This window comes from Malus sylvestris, chromosome 4, assembly GCF_916048215.2.
Source record: "Malus sylvestris chromosome 4, drMalSylv7.2, whole genome shotgun sequence".
NCBI classification, from domain to species: domain Eukaryota; kingdom Viridiplantae; phylum Streptophyta; class Magnoliopsida; order Rosales; family Rosaceae; genus Malus; species Malus sylvestris.
Window position 1 is genome coordinate 29,994,559 of NC_062263.1, and position 19,290 is coordinate 30,013,848.

At 37.1% G+C, this 19,290-nt stretch overlaps 2 protein-coding genes across 2 annotated transcripts; one reads left to right on the forward strand and one right to left on the reverse strand.

Moving 5' to 3' along the window:
- Positions 1-107: 107 nt before the first annotated feature.
- Positions 108-3,658, reverse strand: LOC126618774 (leucine-rich repeat receptor-like protein kinase PXL1). Its single transcript, XM_050286934.1, has 2 exons — positions 767-3,658; positions 108-678 (listed from the first exon to the last, which is right to left on the reverse strand). Exons 1-2 carry the CDS (start codon positions 3,402-3,404, stop codon positions 269-271), a joined length of 3,048 nt encoding a protein of 1,015 aa, XP_050142891.1. The 5' UTR covers positions 3,405-3,658; the 3' UTR covers positions 108-268.
- A 9,860-nt stretch (positions 3,659-13,518) lies between these two features.
- On the forward strand, positions 13,519-17,553 carry LOC126619764 (inositol phosphorylceramide glucuronosyltransferase 1-like). The gene is made up of 10 exons (XM_050288175.1): positions 13,519-13,967; positions 14,281-14,401; positions 14,530-14,715; positions 15,212-15,375; positions 15,883-15,990; positions 16,110-16,247; positions 16,320-16,457; positions 16,632-16,899; positions 17,018-17,141; positions 17,252-17,553. The coding sequence occupies exons 1-10, from the start codon at positions 13,707-13,709 to the stop codon at positions 17,391-17,393; spliced, it is 1,650 nt and encodes a 549-aa protein (XP_050144132.1). The 5' UTR covers positions 13,519-13,706; the 3' UTR covers positions 17,394-17,553.
- The last annotated feature ends 1,737 nt before the right edge of the window (positions 17,554-19,290 follow it).

Sequence of the window (19,290 nt, forward strand, 5' to 3'; positions counted from 1 at the left end):
TATCCGTCAGGACAACGAACATATGTGAGCTCATGTATACCCCCTCTTTCGAACCTTGAATTAACGCAAACTGCATAAAGGTACCGCTTGGTTGCAATTGCTGGAGGTACGTAGAATTTTCGATTTAACACAATGTAATTCTTTTTCGTTGAATGTTCATCGTTGTATCTTGCTATGAATGCGCAGTATAAATTAGTCGAAAGAACAGAAAAAATACATTTACACGAACGAAAATAAAATACGAAGAAAACCCCTGCAGAACGAGTTCCTACAGAAGACCCATGACTGGTGAGGTGCTGAATATAGGCTTCTCCTTGCCAATTTTCTGGCTTCTACTCTCACAAATGCTTTTCCTCCTCGGTTTCGCCTCTCCGAGCATTGTTATTATGTCTCTCATGGAAGGCCTGTCTTTCGGGAGCTTTGCCGTACAGACAAGCGCGATTCGGAGGACGAGAAGCATTTCTTCTTGAACATGCATGCATTCACCGGCTATGCTAGGATCCAGTGTTTCTTCTAAGGCTCTCTTGGTCCTCATCTTCCTTCGAACCCACTCCACGATATCCACAGATTCCCCGAACGCAGGGTCTACCGGCATCTTTCCGGTTAGAAGCTCTAACAGAACTACGCCGTAGCTGTAGATGTCAGTCTTTTCGTCTACCTTCAATGCGTATCCGTATTCTGTTAACAATAGAAGAGAGAATAAAGTTCATATTAACATGGTTAACTAGTTTTTGACAGTAAAACCGTATTCTGGTAATTAACATACCAGGTGCAATGTATCCGTAAGATCCCGCCACCATTGAAACTGTCTCGTTCTTGTGGATCATCATCCTTGCTAGCCCGAAATCCGCCACTCTGGCGTCAAGGTTTGCATCCAGCAGAATGTTGTTCGATTTGATATCTCGGTGAATAACTGGCGGCTGACAGTCGTGGTGGAGATAGTTCAGACCTTGTGCAACACCCACTGCTATGTTATACCTCGAAACCCAGTCGACCAGCAACTTTCCGGCTTGATTTCCATGCAATGCAGTCCCGAGGTTCCCGTTCGGCATGAACTCGTATATCATCACAACGTCGCTTTCGTTATGAAGGTACCCTAGCAACCGAACAATATTTCTATGCCGGAGCCTGCCGAGGAGGTTCACTTCTCCAAACAGATCATCATCACCACTTTCAACGTCTGTCCCCGGTCTCCATAGCTTCTTAACTGCTACAACCGAATGGGGTCGATGGATTTCCGCCTTGTAAACAACTCCGCTCCCGCCCATGCCAATGATATTCGATTCTTGTATGCAAGCCAGAATGTCAGCACTTGTGAAGTTAATTCTCTGAAATGCTACTAACCTCCAAGGCCACTCTTGATTGGCCTTGTTAAACCAACTGTCGAAGCTGTTATACAAGTACCATTTCCGATACATCCATCTCCCTGCAAGAAACGCGGTTCCCACAGTCAAAATTACTGAGATTCCAACGATGAATCCAGTAAGGATGTGTTTGATGTGCATATTCCGAATAGGAGCTGCTGTCGCAGCTAAACTGTGAGAGCACGGTGGAAGTATGCCTCCGCAAAGACCGGCATTGCCTAGGAGATCGTTAGGGTTTAGGGTCATTAGGATACCATTTGCAGGTACTGGACCTTCAAGCCTGTTGTAAGACAAGTTAAGCATCTCCAAGGCTGGTGAGCTTCCGAAACTTTCCGGGATTTGACCTACCAAAGAATTGTTGGACAGGTCGAGAACTGACAATGTATGCATTGTCGCTATTGATTGAGGGATTTCCCCGTTGAACTGGTTGTTTCTGAGGTTCAGGTTCACCAGCTTCTCGCAAGAAGCTATGCTCTCTGGAATTTTTCCGGAGATGTGGTTGTTTGAAATGTCGAGGACTGAGAGTGACGGACAGTCTTGGAACTGGTCCGGTAGCTTGCCTTGCAAGTTGTTATTGGAAGCCATGAAAGTTTGAAGGTTAGGAAGCGAAAGGATACTCGAGGGAAGAGATGATTCGAGGTGGTTCCAAGAGACATCGATGAAGGAAAGAGACGCAGACATAGTAATGTCAACAGGAATTTGGCCAGTAAGATTGTTTTTCGCCAATTCTAGCCTCTGAAGAATTGGAAGATTTCCCAGACCAACCGGAATGGATCCCGAAATAAGATTGTTTTGCATACGAACACGAACCAATGACAAACATGTCGAAAGCCTTACTGGGATTGGACCGGAGAAGGAGTTGTTGAACAGGATGAGTTTAGTGAGATTGCCGGAATCACACAAACCTGGTGGGAGATCACCGGACAATGAGTTCGATGACACGTCTAACCATTGCAACGGGGAATTCCTTCCAAGGTTTGTTGGCAGAGGACCTGTCAACGAGTTCTTCCACAGCTCAAGTACCTCTAACTTGGTTAACTTGCCGAGGTTGGCAGGAACTGAACCTGTGAGCTTATTGCACATTAAGTTCAGAAGCTGCAGATTCGTCAATTGTGCAAGCTCTGCAGGAATCTCTCCGGAAATCTGATTATCGGAGAGATCCAAGAACGCTAGCGATGTAATGTTACCGAAATCTGATGGGATTTTTCCTGTGAAATTGTTTTTGTACAAATAAACTGTGGTGAGTTTTTGCAGTCTACTCAATTCAGGTGGAATTTGGCCGCTGAGACTGCCAACTGCCAAGTCAAGATACTGAAGATTGGTGAGGTTGCCAAACTCCGCTGGGATTTCGCCTTCAAAAGCGTTGTATCCGAGAATAATAGTCTCTAGTGATGAAAGCTGCCCGAGTTCTCTTGGAAGGTTTCCGGTGAGATTGTTGCCAGATAGGCCAAGAAACTTCAGCTTCTGCAGGTTCTTGTAAGATGTAGGGATCGAACCTTCAAGGAAGCTCCCTCTGAAATCCAGGATTTCGAGAGATGTTGCGTAACCAAGATCATCAGGAAGAAATCCTGAGAAGTTGTTGCTCGATGCATTGACTGATGTGAGTCCTGAAGCCCTTCCAAAACCCGTTGGAAACTCGCCAACAAAGTTGTTTTGGCTCACGTCAATGCTCTTCAGCGACGTAAGATTGGTTATCATCCTTGGCAATGATGTTTCAAACGCGTTGCAAGATATGTTGAGGATCGAAAGACTGCGCAAGCCTTGAATGTGATCGGAAACATGGCCGCTGAGGTTCATGTTGGAGATGTCCAGCTTCTCTACGAACCCTTTTGAGTTGCACCAAACTCCGGTCCAGTTGCAATGTGGCGAACCTCCCTCAACTGCGTTGCTCGGCATTTTCCAACCATTGAGGCCGCCGGTTGGATCAACGAGACTAGCTTTGATCGAAAGTAAGGTCGACCACTCCACATTCTGCCCGGTTTGAGCAAAAACAAGAGTGGTGGCAGCGAAACAGTAGAAGAACACCAAGAGGGTTGACATTTTTGTTGTTCTTCTATATGTTCCGTTCCTCCTCTTATCAGAACGGTGGCATTTTCTCAGGGAGTAAGAGAGTGTCAAGAAATTCGTTTTGGATTTGATTAACTAATGACAGATGGGGGATTAACTTATTGTGAATGCGTGGGTTCTTGGGATCTACAGCAGCTAAATTATATGGAGTTCTTGGAAGCTAATGAGTGAATGACTGTCGAGGTTTGGAGGTATTGGAAATCTCCCAGACAGCAAAACATGGAGAGAATGTGTTTTACAGATGATACTTACTTCCATTATTCTTCTTATAATTCGTCATTAGTCAACTCGACAGGCATTATTTATTAATTATTAACTATAATTTTTCTCGAAAATTTGTACTTTGATCTTCTGTTAAGTTTAGGAAACAGTTCGTTTTTTTTTTTTCATGATTACTTGGCAAATCATGACATTATTCATTTGCTTTGTAGTATTTTAATTCCTAGTTTGTTTCACGAATCTGTTTGTGAAAAATAAGTAACTTTCGTACCTTCTTATGCTATTATACATTTGGACTGAATGAATGAAAAGAGAATCAGCTAATCACTACAGCGTGAGCTAATAGTTAGGGACGAATTACAGGTTCATATCCCACACAACACGTCTTAAGTTCAATTCCTGAGGTTAGAGCAACACACAATGGTGCTAAGGGGAGATTGAAATGCCTTAGTGAGTCTTCCAACCCTTTAGAGAGTGGACTGCCGCAACAAAGCCACCAGTTGGTCCCCTTTATAAAAAAGAAGAAAAATAAGGAAATGAAAAGAGAATCAGCTGATAAAAATAAAGAGATGAGTATAGAAGTGGAAAACGGGAGTGCGAAAATCACTAAACTATGAAATTAAGGGTTGAATTAATATTATTTATGGGTTAAATGATTAATGAAATAGAGAATGAAGTGAGTTGTTTAATTGGTAATGGACATGATTAATTTGAGCATATGAGAATCTCTCCATGTTAAAAAGGTGCAAAAACATTAGAAGATAGACAACTTGGAACTTTCTTCATCTCCAGAGAGAGAAAGAGAGAGGAGAGAGAGGGAGAGGGACCTCCAAATTCCAGTCACTTCCATAACTTCACATGCATTCATCTGGCTGATTGCAATTATTTAATCATAAATCTAAAAAAATAAAAATAAATAATTGAATTGCAATTGTGGGATGGAAGAAGATAGATAATAATTGAAGAAGCATAAAAACATGACGAGGCTGGAGGCCATGTGAAAAGAAAAGGATTTAATTCAATCAAATTATTTGTCATATTATTATTGACACAGAAATCAGAAAATATGAGTCCTAAAATAATAAGGGAGAGAGGGTGCATGATTACAAAGTTAGGTGCCCCCACATGCTGATATGCCAAAAAACAAAAGCCACTAAAGCTAAAGCGCCACCGCCACGGCCGCCGCCACCACCACTAATCATTCATCCATCCATTTTATCAAATCAAGATGGAGGAGGGAATCAATGAAATTGTGGGCATCACACTGCATGAATCGAGATATGGAATTATAGTAGTTCTTAGTCAGTAAGTAGGTTGATACGATATTTTAGTGGTTGATGACAAATTTCAGGTTCGTATTCGATATGACACGTTCTGTGTCCGATTTCTAGCGTTGGTGAATAACACAATGGTGGCCATGAAAGGTTGAAATGTATATGTGAGTTTTCACAATCCCTGAAAAGATGGATTGCCGTGGTGATGCCACTTGTTGATCCTTTTTTTTTTAAACAAAAATACGAATATTAACTATTTATTTAAGATCGCTTCACGATATGTGAAATAATGAAATGTTCACGACAAAAATTAAAATAGCTAAATGATTTTTTATTTGAGATTAGGGTGATTTTTTGCTAAGATATTTTTTTATACGAAGTTATGTTTACATTAAGGAGGCGGGAGAATAAATTAGTTGCGGCCTCATTGTTTATGAGATTCGAACATACTCACAAGTAAAGAAGAATATTACTAAATTATAGTACTAAATGACCTGCTAAGATTATCTTTGAAGAAAAACTCAAATATGAATTGCATATTATAATTAAATTATGGAGTGAACTCAAATAAGCGGTGAACAATGTATTAACTTACAAATTAGTTAGCACTTAACGCTGACATACAATTTCACACCATGGTAGATAAGTTTGGTTGATTCTGGACCTTTGGGCTTGAAGTAAAAGGTCCAAGGAAAATCAGGACCAAAGTGGACAGACCTAACAAACTTCTACTGTGGTGGTGTGCCCAATTCTGCTCTGGTTATCCCAATACTCGGTCACAACACGACTACAGAGCCCAACGTAGTGAAACTCAAAACTTGTCATCTGTCGACTTCTCTACTCGATCAATCAGTACAGCCGGAGGCTATAATTTTATAATTTTACAATCCACCAGTATATGTGATGCACTTGTGTTTTGGATGATTGAAATTTTTTAACAGAAGGATGATAATGGATTAGGCGAATCAAACTACACATAAGGTTTGATCATCAGACTACAATAATAGCCTTATGTTTAGTTCTAAAACCGCACAAGGTGATTAGAAAGAACTAAGACTCGGAGATTAGTCATCAACTACAAAGTATGCTACTTTGTTCTCGCTTAGATTAATTCAGAAGGGCTAAGTCCATGATAAACGATCCCGACATCCCCTAACTCCGAAAGAATGACTAAATTTATATGGTTGAATCTTGACAATCTTAATTTAGTTGTTTAGAGACTTGTACATACTATATACCGATGCATATGCACCGGATAAACTCCCTTCCACTTCCATGAATCATGGTTCTTTCTTAGTATCTTGATTCATGGAAATATGAGCTCCTAATTGTTTTCAATGTCATTTTGTACATAAGTCACATGTCAAACTATGTGATATTAAAATGTATTAACTATTAAGCTTAGCATTACGGATAAAATCGAGTTGCTTAGAACAAGTGTCAAGTTAAAAAAAAAAATAATAATCTCGATAAGGAGATGCTAAAGTATGAATGTCCTCATTTGCAATCCCCAGTTATATTTGGGATTGGAGATTGGAAAACAAACAAGAGTTACACATTAATCATAATCATAAGCTAATAGAGAATAACGAAATATAAATATGTAATATATGTCAATTTAACTTCATGAGAAAATAAGTTTATTTATTTATTTATTTTTACAAATAATATTATTTATGCTAAAGGAGAGAGAGGTGGGCTTAGCCTCATAATGAGCTAGCAAAAATGTGATTTAAATTCGCATTTGACGAGAATCGAACCTAAGATCTTATACTTACAAGTGAAGAGGAATATACTAGACCGCAGTATCATGAACAAACATTTATTAAACAACTCTAATTGTTGGAACCGAGTAATAGCATTCTAAATCCTTGGAACCGAGTCCCAAAAGAAAGAAGTGAAAGTCCTAAAGACCTTGTGCGCTAATATATATAATATATAAGTGTTAGCAATGTTCTAAAAAGTTCCGTCTAAGGTCGCTTGGGCTAGGTGCTAGGCGGTTGGTGCTGTCACTCATTATATTCTGTTATGTATATTTTTAAGTATAAGTAGACAGTTATTTATTCGATATATAATTAATGTAGTAAAAATTAAAAAAAAAAACCATATAGGCATTAGGTCCCTATTCACTGCCTGACTAGTGCCTAGTGACTTTTAGCATTACGGTCGAGTAATCTCCACTTGTAAGTAAAAAGTAAATTAAATTTGACTTTCATAAATAATGAGTTTAATATTAAATTATTGCGAGTTCATTTGATGGCTTATATATCCTATGCCCCTACCCCTATATTGTTGTATAACAATAAATAATTATGGCAGTAATCTAGGTTCTAATAGAAGCTAAACATTCAAATATTATAATTAGGTTATCCTTTTCAAAAGAACAAAGAAATTACAGTGACTGGAAAGTAATGGTTAATTCATAATTCAGAAAGGGAAAAAAGACATGAACTGATGAGAATATAAAGTTGGAGTTTGGATCCCCATGTGTTGGGGAGATATGGAAGAGCACAACAAAGAAATTAATTAAATAAAAAGTAATTATTATGAGCCAAGGACCAGACTTGCCGGGACGTTACATCTTTTCCTTCTTTTTTCCTCTTCATCCCCTTTACTTTGGTTGCCTTTTATGCCCATGTCTCTCTGATGAGCTTGAGCAGTAGTACTTCGCCATTGCAGCTGAAAGTTCAGGCATATAGGATATACTGGAGCATAGTAGAATTCTCGGTCTAACCTTCTTTCTTTTCATGGAAGCTGAAGATGATGAGTCTTTGAAGTACATGATTCTACAGATGAAGTTGATCGAGTTCTTCTGCTGATCAACTATCTAAGTTGGCATGACCCTCTCTTCCTCTTCCTCTTCCTCTTTCGGTGTTTGCTTGGCAACAAAACGTTCTTGGTACTTTATATTTGTGTTCTTAGTGGTAAGTGTGGAATTGTTGGCTAGCTGTATATTGGTGGGGTTAGAGAGGGAGAGAGAGAGAGGAGGAGAGAGAGCAGAGGGGGTGGGGGTAAGAATTTCTTTGGTTTGGTATATGACAAGTCCCAAAGGGTATGGATCGAAATAAAATAATATATAATATTTATGTTTTTTGAGTTAGAGAACGAAACAGTAACACCACTTTATTCCAGTAATACAATGTTATGTTAAAAATTATCTACACATGACATTGTATATGACACAAAACACCACAATAGTTTTGCGATTCTGCAATATAAGTTGCTATCAATATATAGTGAACCTTTGAAATTAGGGTTTTTGAGTCTTAAATGTATACCAACTTTTGTAGGCCCATGAGAAAGCTTCGTATCCTCTAAGACCATCTCCAACCCTTGGGCTAAAAGCCAAATTTTTTAGCCCGGAAAATTTAGCTTTTAGCCCAGAAACATCTTTTCTGCTCCAACCCTTATGCCCTAAAATTTTAGCCCGGAATTATTAAAGAATGAACTTAGGCTAATTTTTTTCTTAAATCAATTTAAAAAAAATATATATGTAGATTATTGTAAATTAATTTTATGAACATTTTAATCTAAAAAAATTTAAATTCCGATAAACATTTGGCATTTAGCCCGGAGGGAAAGCTGGAGGGGGTATTTGGCCCAGAAATAGCATTTGGCATTTAGCCTAAAATTTTAACATGGGTTGGAGAGTGTTTGGGGGTAATTTGGCTTTTAGCCCAGAGTTGGAGATGGTGTAAGCCCGCCATCTGTATTCTATACAAGTGCTTGGTGCATATTTGTTGGGTGCGAATTGACCACTATTCAGAAAATTAATGCCCTAAACAATTAAATCTTATCATGGGATGCAATCTCTACTTTTTCTTTCTTTTATACAGACCCAGTTGGTTGAGTGCTACACATATTTTTAATCTTCGATAATGCTAAGGAGACTAAATTTGTAAATTAAATGATGTGTCACCAATAAGAATAAGCACGTTTCTCAACGTGTAAGTAATAAACCAATTATCAACTTTCATGTCCTTTAGTTTTCAAAACTTTGTCCACAAATTTAGTTTTCCTAGCATTACTCTTTCAATCTTATAATTAAGCTTACGGCTTAAAACCAAGATTTTCTATATTGGGTAATGCTAAAGTGACTATTTACTTAAAACATTATGCATCAATTGTTGGTTAGATTCCTTATTAAATCACTAAAGAAGCTATCTAACTATCAACCGTTACATCATGTAGTCTGTAAAATATAGTCAAAAAACACGGTCCCCCAATATTTTTCATATCATAATGCTTATGACCACTAAGATTGTGATGATGATATTAATTAATAGTCTTGAATATACTAAGTTTCTATGCCACCAATAACCCACAGCTACTTGAACAATTGATGAATCTTGTTTTTTATTACCCAATTTCTTGCTGTCTCTCAATAGTCCTTTATAAAGTGGGGGGGGGGGGGGGGGATAAAGTTTGTGACATGTCTTGTTAACAAAAAAGGAACTAAAAGAGGGAGGGAAAAAAAGTTCCAATCACAAAAGGAGGACGATGACCCTTCAACCTTTTGACCCTTTAATCTTCAAGTTTTAGTAATGTATAAGGTCTTTCTTTGGGATGAAGAATGATCTTTGGTTTGGCTTTGTAAACAATTTATCTAAATTTTCCACACAAATATTGGTTCAAGATCATCCAGAACAAACTAAGAAATGGAAGGATGGAGACGAATGATAAGAATTAATTAGTAATCCCTATGTCGTTTAATGCACACCAAATATTGACTTAAGCGTGCTATGTCATGCAATGAGAGAGAAATTATTCATGAGCGGTAACACTCGAGAATCCCTCTAAAAGCTAAATGATCCAAATGTTTATATTTAATTTTTTTCAAAAAACGAATGATTCAAACTTAGGTGTAAAGAGTAGAGTTTTTGTTCAACCAAAAAAAAGCATCAAATCAAATCAAAGCAACAGCAGAAATAATGAGTTTGCAGCTTCTCAAGTCCCAAATGAAATCAGTATTCCCAAATGCCAGAAGTGATGTTGGTGCAAATACTTTCAAGACTGTGCCTCCCAAATCTCCGATGCGATTTAACATTTAAGTAAGCGTCCTTTAGTCAATGGTATGCCCTAATTGACAATCTTGAGTCTGATGCGATTACAACAAAATCTCCTCTCCTCTTCCACCTGCTCCTCCTCCTCCTCTTCCTCCACCTGCATCCTTTCCAAGCGTGTGGTTTAAATCTAAGTGAAACCAACAACGAAGATGTTGTATTTTCATTCCTTTATCTTGACAACGGCACTACTCATCATGAAGTGGTGACGATGTATTTTACCTACATGCATCCTCCTCCTGTTGTTGTTGACGACATCAAGTTTCCACCTTCCATGCGACTCCAAAGACTAGGGGACAACTCAATGAGATCGTACCGTTTCCTATGTTAGAGATAAACATTTTAGGTCCTTGTTTTCTACAATATCCGGGAATCAACGAGTTCAAGTTTGTCCCCGATTCGGTGCTACTAGACTTAATTTAGGTGTGATATAGAGGTTTTTGGATTCGGCCATGATCGCAAATCTAAAAATTACATACTCGTCACTCGTCGGCCTTGCAGTTCTTGATGACGAACAACTCGATGATCATGGCTGCATTTGCCATCGTCTTAGGGCGCTGCGCGGTGTACACTCTGGGCACTGCTTGAAGTTGAAGGGAGATCAACAATAATTATTCGGAATTAGGAACCAGTTTCATAATTGTTCCCTTATTGGTACCAGACCAACTTCAAGGGCAAGATTTCGTTGGGATACGAAAAGTATAAGGGTATGGGAGTTTCGACGAGCACCAACAACGTAGCAATTGGATACATTACGTCCAACACAAGTAATCAAGTGTTTCATATTGCAGGGATTCCTGAATGTTTTTCGCAGTGTGGAATGAATCTGTTGCTTTTTAGCCATTACGACGGCCATAATCTTGATCGTCAACTTTTCATTTTTTTTTGTTTGTCAAATGATAGATCTTATTAAATTCTAATTGAAAGGTTTACATCCGTTGCTAGAATATTGAAAATAAACGTAATATTTTAAGAATGTTGCTAAGCTCACCTCATTGTCTTATTTTTTCACCCACTTGGAAATAATAATTTTGTTGACAAATTTATCCTTGTGTAAAATGACCTCCAAAGACCTAAAGACTAACCAGCCAAGTTTTGCCACATAATTATTAGTTATATACTTTGAAGTTTTGAAACCTAAAACATCATAGTGAGAAGTTGGCGATTGTGCTTTCGCCTTAATGAACATTCCTGAGGGGTGTACCGGAAAGGGTGATGAAGAATTTGCGGGTTTGCATTGATTGTCATGTTGCTATTAAGTACATATCGCTAAAAAAAAAAACCGAGAGATCATAGTACATGAAGCTAGTAGATTTCATCACTTTAAAGATGGGAATTGTTCTTGTGGAGATTACTTGTAAGGCTTAAGTGTTCTTCATCTGATTTATGAATGTTTTTAACATTTATTTTCAATTTATTGTAGCACAAGGTTCAGAAATATTCATAGCGTGCGTACGGATTGGAATTCTTTAAATAAATCACGGTGTTAATACAAATAACCTGAGTTCAATGCAATGAAAAATCCTTGTCAGGATATGTATTTGTATGGTCATTGCAATAGGATCTGGTGGTTTTGGTTTCCCCATCCTTGCATTTACTGGTTTCATATTCTTTGGTTGCCAAGGAACCAAAGTGGAGGAAGGCGAACACAATATTGAGTGAGTTGTCAGAATTTTTGTCATGAGGTTTTCATAGAGGATTTTATGGAAGATTTCATAGAAGATTTATATTAAAAAGGATAGTAATAGAGATTCTGCACCGGAGTGGTTTTAAGGCATGGTGGTATTGCGATGGTTGGTGACTGAGGCGGGGAACTGGGTGTCGGTGTGACGTGGTTTTGAGGGTGTTGGCACGTTTGAGATGGGGAAAAACGAGTATTAGGGGTGTAATATTAGATGCAGAAATAAAATTTTGTCTCTAATAGTATTCATTAGGGGCAAAGACATGCAATTGTCTCTATTAAAGTCATAGGGACAAACAATAAACCGCCTCTATTAATTTTATCACTTTTAGGGGCGGAAAAAAACTGCCTTTACTAAAATTAACTATTAGAGGCGAATTCAATTAGCCCCTAATTCAACTAATAATTATTTAAATTTCATTAGAGGCGGATTTTTTTGTACTTATTTATTTAATTTTTTGTTTGTATTTAAGACGGATATGTTTAATTACTAATTAATTTTTACAAAAAAAATAAAAATGAAGGATATTACTATTTACCAGAAAAAAACATTATTTATCTAAACCCTAATTCAAATACTTATAAACATTAATTATCTAAACCCTAATTCCAATACATACCCACTACTACCCTCATTTTTCTCTTTTCACTCTTCCAATGCCGCACAGTTCATCATTTTTCCCGTTTTCCTTCATTTTTCTTCCCATCCCTTCCTCTTGTGCATATTTAGGTCTGGTTTGGTATTGAAATAATTCTGAAAAAATGTGGGTATAAAAAAAAACTGTAAACTTTTTTGTGTTTGGTAAACATTTAGCTTCAGTTTTTTTTCACAGTTTTGGGTGAAAAATGCCAAAAACATAAAGCTGCAAAACCCAGCTTTGAAAAATCGGTTTTTTTTCACATCTGTTTTACATAAAAGTTTACCAAGCACTATAATACTGTTTTTTTTTTTTCAAAATCACTTTTACAAAAAAGTTTATCAAACACTCTGCTGCTTTATTTTACAGTTACTTATTCTCACATCACAGCAGAATCAATTTTTTTTTTCAAAGCACAGTAATACCAAACCAGCCCTTAACCCCCCCCCCCCCCACTCTTTCTTTCATTCTTCATAATCTTTTGTTGTCTATTTTTTCCTTGCTATCCAAGATGACCGAAAGAAAGGTTTGTTAGAGAGAAGATAAATCTTGTTTCATTTGGTTTGATCGAAGCTTTTTTTTTTCTATTCTGAATTTTTTGTTTTGCAGGTATACTTGAGGGGTTTTGAATAATTTAGAGTGGAAGAGAATTTCATGAATAGTTTGGAATAGAAATATCATTTGATTGATAGGGAGAAGGAGGTTCTCAAGAATTTTCATTGTAGAGGTAATTGCCTTGTGTTAATCTTTGTTTATTGATTTTTCTTCTACGTTTAATTGATTGTGAAATTCATGATTGATTTTTTCTGTTTGTTCGTATAAATTAGTAAACTATTTGGCTGGGGTGTAAAGAGATGATGAGAACAAATTCACGTCAGCGAAAATGTCACCCATCCTCTATTACGGTGTAACTAAAACCAAGGTCTTAATAATAATTTTCAAAGCCTGCTAATTTATTCATTTACTAGAGCAATCATATTTTTTTTCCTTTAACACTGAATATTCATTCAACGATTTTAAATCAAAATGAAAACTTATCACTCATAAAATAAAAATAAATACTACTAAATTTTAAAACCAAATAACGTGTATGTGGTTTTTAAACTATCGTCAATATTTATGCATGAAACCAAAATATTAAAATTCACGAAAATCGAATCTAAAACTTTCGTAGACCCAAGCGGACCCATGGGTATCTTTTTGTTCTACACTAGTTAGACTATCCTGAGCCAGGTCAGCGACGACAAACGCAACACAGAACACGCGCCCCATGGAAAAATGAAATCAAGCCCAAATTCGAACGAAAACCCTCCAATCCCAAACTCTTTGATTTTCTCGAGAAAATCCCCAATTTTCTCGAGAAAAAGCAAAATCAAACCAAACTCAAAGGGTCAATATTAATGAGACTCAAGGCGTGGTTTGTGCTCACGGCGCTTGTGCTCGCCGCCGCCGTGATTCAACAAAACGCCGCGTTTGATTCCTCGTCGTCGTCTTCCCGGCGCCAGACTTCGCCGGAGGCTTACGTCACGCTGCTGTACGGAGATGAGTTCCTATTGGGCGTTCGAGTCCTCGGGAAATCGATACGGGACACTGGATCGACCAAGGACATGGTGGCTCTGGTCTCTGATGGCGTCTCCAATTACGCCATGAAGCTTCTCCAGGTGATTAATATTTGTTCCAGTTTCTAATTAAGGAAATTAATTTGAGTTTAGGCTTTTAGTGGAGTTGATATTTCCTTTTGGAGAAGTGTTTTCAGAAAAAAAAGCTGCTTTTTCCTAAGTCGAGTTTTGGTTTTAGTGAAGTTGGATTTAAATGAATAGGGATTTACTGAATCGAAAAGTGATTTGGGAAAAAGCTGAAGTTTGGTGCTTTATCATGAATTGGTTATTTGATTGAGTGATGTTTGAGCTGCGAAAAACAACCCCTGAATCAGATTTTTTTGTAAGCTTGATTAGTTTTGGTGAATGACTGCAGGCTGATGGATGGATAGTGGAGAAGATTAGTTTATTGGCAAATCCTAATCAAGTTCGACCGACGAGGTTCTGGGGTGTCTACACAAAGCTCAAAATTTTTAACATGACAAACTACAAGAAAGGTAAAATCTTTGATTTCATAGTTCTCATGTGATATAACAAATCAAAGATGCAATATTTTTAGTTTTAAGAATTTGAAGTTTTACTCTTTTTTTGTGTGTTTCTTATCTCCGGGAGTTTGATTATGTAGTTGTGTATCTTGATGCGGATACTGTTGTTGTCAAGAGCATTGAGGATCTTTTCAAATGCAGTAAATTCTGTGCTAACTTGAAGCATTCTGAGAGGCTGAACTCTGGGGTGATGGTAGTGGAACCATCGGAAACTCTTTTTAATGACATGATGAGACAAGTGACCACTTTGCCTTCTTACACTGGAGGTAACGTAACTCTTCATGTAATTTTAATCACTTTGCAATACCTGCTAGTTCTTTCAGTATAATTCTTTCTCCATCTGTATATGGTATAGAAAACTGTTCTGTACTGTTGGACAGAGTTTAAATGAATTGTCAAACTCAAAGTGAGAAAAAAGTCTGAGCTTTCAAGTCAAGTTTATGTTTAGGAAAAGGAATTTAGTTCAACTTTATTGATATGGTTTTGTAGAAACTGATTTCAGATTAAATTAGATTGCACTGTTGACGTCAATGGCTCAAATAATTTCTGATACATACATGTCACTTTGTCAAAAGGAATTCCGTGGTATCAAGAGTTCCTTGATATCCCTAGTTAAATACTCAAGTGCATGCTTAGTGTCAAGTTGATTGTTATAATGTGTATTACATGTTTCTCAGGCATTAGGTATTCTTTGGAGAAAGCTCTAATCCATTATAGTTGTCCTTCTCTCTAAACTTTTATGTGCCTCATTATTTATTACAGGAGATCAGGGGTTTCTGAATTCATATTATTCTGATTTTCCAAACGCCCATGTCTTTGAGCCAAATTTATCACAAGAGGTGCGAAAGTCTAGACCAGTTCCTAAAATGGAGCGACTTTCCACTTTATACAATGCAGATGTCGGTCTTTATATGCTGGCAAACAAGGTACGTATCAGTAGCTATTCAACATGTTATAGTAATGCTGATCGATTAGTTTGCATGTCTCCACTACCATGCTTCTCGTTAAAGGAGATAATATTTATATTGTGTACTCGTTAGGATTAAGTTTTGGCATTGGAGATGTTATTGGATTTTCAATAGTGAAACCTCAGGGGTGGAACCCAAGTACAACCTTTATACGAGAGTCTAAAGATAAAATAAAAGCAACTCTTTAAGTGGTGCATGTGAAGCTAATTGGATAAAAAAACTGCTAAGAATATCACAGGTTCTGTGGTGCTACTTTCCGACCCATGTATATGGTTGAAGAGGGAACTCCAAATTCGACCAGTAACGGTGTCTTATTTCTACATTTTAGATTAGAATTTTCTTTAGTTTGTCCTTTTGAGCAATAAGGTGATGACACATATGAAGTGGCTAAATGGGAGTGGACCTTTGATTTCTATTTTTTATGCCAATTAAGGTGTCTAATCTGTTTATGTTTTATAATCTCAGTGGATGGTAGATGAAAGTGAACTCCATGTCATTCACTATACACTGGGCCCCCTCAAACCTTGGGATTGGTGGACTTCTTGGCTTTTGAAGCCGGTCGATGTCTGGCAGGTATTGCTTTGAATTCAATTTTCTAGTTATCTATGGTTGTCTGATTTTCCATTTTAATATTATACTGTAACTTTTGCATTCAAAGAGGTTGTAAACAATGACCGTCATTTATACTGCAGAATGTTAGGGTACAGCTTAGGGAAACCCTTCCAGGAACTGGAGGTGGCGGAAATCCAAATGATGCTTTTCTTGTGAAGTTTCTTTTCCTGCTACCATTTTGTGCTCTACTATTTTGTTACTATCGGTCTTGTGTTCAGGTTAGTAATTACATGATCAATTTGGCCTAAATTTTGTTTTCTGGATATCAAGGTGTGTCAATTTTGGTGCAGACAAAGGATTACTTTGGCTCATTGTGTAGAAATTCATTGTATGATCAAATCAAACACATTTACTACAAAATTAGATCTATGGGGACGCTTAATTATACTGTTGTTTCTACATCATCCTCCATCAATCCCAATCATCAGGTTAGATCTTTTGTCTCAATTTTGTTTGTTGAATTGGCCCAATTTTCTTTGACATTCAAGTTCATATATAAGATAAATTCTTCTTTACATTCCAAATTTACTATGTTCTATTGTCATTAGAAATTATTTTTTTGTAAAGACTTATGCTGTGAAACAATCCTTAATGTGTTGCAGACCAAGGTGCCGGTGTACTTGGGTGGGATCTCTATTGTTGTCTGTTTCATGGCTGCCCTGGTGGCCCTTGCCCTTTCTCTTGCAATTGTGCCTCGACAAGTTATGCCATGGACTGGTTTACTATTGATGTACGAGTGGACATTCACAATCTTCTTTATATTATTTGGAGGGTATCTGCATCTAATTTATCAGTGGGGAAAGACAACAGCAGTGCAAGCAGGAACCTCGCCTTCTGGTCCTGAATCAGTTGATTATGACTCTGGAAAAGGTAAGTTGGCTTGGATTAATCCGGTGCCGACATTCACAACCAAGTTCAGCTAATTAGTTCCTTGTTTGATTGTTTATTTGTTTTCCAACTCAAACAACGGTTATTGGATTTGTGATAGGTCATCAACGGCAAGCATCTTTGTGCGATAATGCTACATTCTATTATGGGCTAGGAATGGCTTTTCTGGCCGTTGCTGCGCCATCTTTGCCATGTCTTTTTGGGATAACAGCTCTATTTTTACGGTAATTTGCTTGACCATTCATAGTTTCCTGTGTTACTTTTTCATCTTTGAAAAGAATGCGATTCAAAGAGAACGATGAATGACAATATGTATTACTACGACATTTAACAGGCTGGGTTTGATGGTCGTCGGAGGCCTAGTTTTGGCATCGTTCATGACTTATGCTTCAGAGCACCTTGCAACTAGGTCGTTTTTGAGAGGCTTCGAAGACCGAGATGCTACTAGAAGTAGGAGCTTGTGTTTGTTTTGTTGACCGGCGAGCAAACCGAGTTTGTGTAAACATGTAACTGTAACCAGTGTTTGATTCCTTCTGTTGTAACCTGTTTCACATGGAACTCCCTACGATTAGCTTGTAAAGTATTGCAGAAAGTTTGTTGATTTAAGAATTTTGTTTTGGCTTTCCATGCAAGAAATTTTGTTACATTCACCTAACCTAGCTACTATTTGAATCATTCAAAATGCGCCTCAATTGTGGACAAAATTTAAAGGGTGTGCATAGCACTACCCTTCAAAATACTCCCACTTTGTTAAAGAGTTCTATGTTATGATACGAGCAGACGATGAGGTTGGTATACTATGAATTTAAAATATAATATAAAAATAAGTTAATAATGTGTTATAAGATGGTTGAATTAAGCTACTCAGTACTACGGTCTGGTGGGATTTCTCTTCATTTAAAAGTGAGAGGTCTTAGGTTCGAATGTTGTGGATGACGAATTCGATACCAAATTAGGTTGCCCGTTGTGTGGCTTTACCGAACTCCCTTTCCCCTTAGTGTAAAAATATGGATGTACTAAAAAAAAAAAGATGGCTGAATTAACAAATATCAAGTGTTGTGGTCTATAATTGAATTGAATTGGAGAAAAGTTTTAGTAAGGTAACTTGATCATGTAGTTGGTTAGGCTACTCTGATGAGAATGAGATTTTGTGTCTCATGGATTGTGCTTTCATGGAGAAAAGCTTTAGTAGGGATTGTATTTACGACCTACATTGAATTGCTTTCGAGAAAAGCTTTAGGGTTAGTTTAGGATTGTTGTGTTTTTTTTTTAACTGCTTCTATAGTACTGTGAGAATAAACAGATGTAAAAAAAGTAGGTAAGTGTTTGGTAACTATAATGCTTAAAGTTGGTATTGTTCACATGCTCCAATGAAAAAAAAAACGTTTTTTTGAGAAGCATGTATAGAGTTGCTTTTGCTTTTTGCTATTTTGAACCAATGATTTTGAAAAATAAATATTTATTTTTTCATTTTCCAAACAACTTTTCTAAGAAGTTGCGTTAAAAAAAATTTAAGTAACCCCAAACCGATCTTGTGCTTAGCGGAGTGTACGTATGTGGAGCAATGTATTACTTAAACATAGAGGAGCTTGCTTTTTGAGAGAGTGGCTTTTAACAACTCTTGATCAGATTGTCCTAATAAAGCCTTTCTCTCATATGGAATTGCAGAGGTGGAATCATCTTAACGGAAAAATGTGGAGGTGTTCACTATATGCTTTAACAGTTAAAAAATTAATAAATAAAAAAAGTCTCCCACCATTAGCCGTCGCCGGCCCCTCCACTGATGGAAACACACCTTTTGAATTCAATCAATCCATACGTTTGGATTCAAAAATCTCTTTGAACCAATCCAACTCGCTGAATTTAATAAACCCTAAAGTTGTACGGACAACCCCCCAACAATGTGATTGTTCACCAAGATGCAATATTTCTATGCATAATGGTTCATCATTGTTTTGCCACTTTGAAGGGAAAAAAAGGAGATGCCAAGTCAAAGCTACAACAAGAGTTTTGATTTGGTGCTGGAAGTTGGTCTGTCTTCTCTGATTTGCTCATGGGATTCTGTATCTCAATCAGCTTAAAAGAGTTCAAATATTTTGTATTTATTTTGTATGTTGCAGCTTTGTGCTTTTATTATCAATTGACATGTCTTAATAAACTTAATTTTTTTTAAATTTATTGTTATAAACTTAACACGTATTAATCAATAATAGAGACCACATAAATGTCACACTCAAAATAGGTGCAAAAAATTTGATCTCAGTTAAAAATGAACAGTTATTTATTTCATTTTATTTTTTTATTAGCTTTGTCACTGAGTCTATGATGAGTCACGGACCAATAGAAAAATCAAATTGAATTTGTCTTTTTATT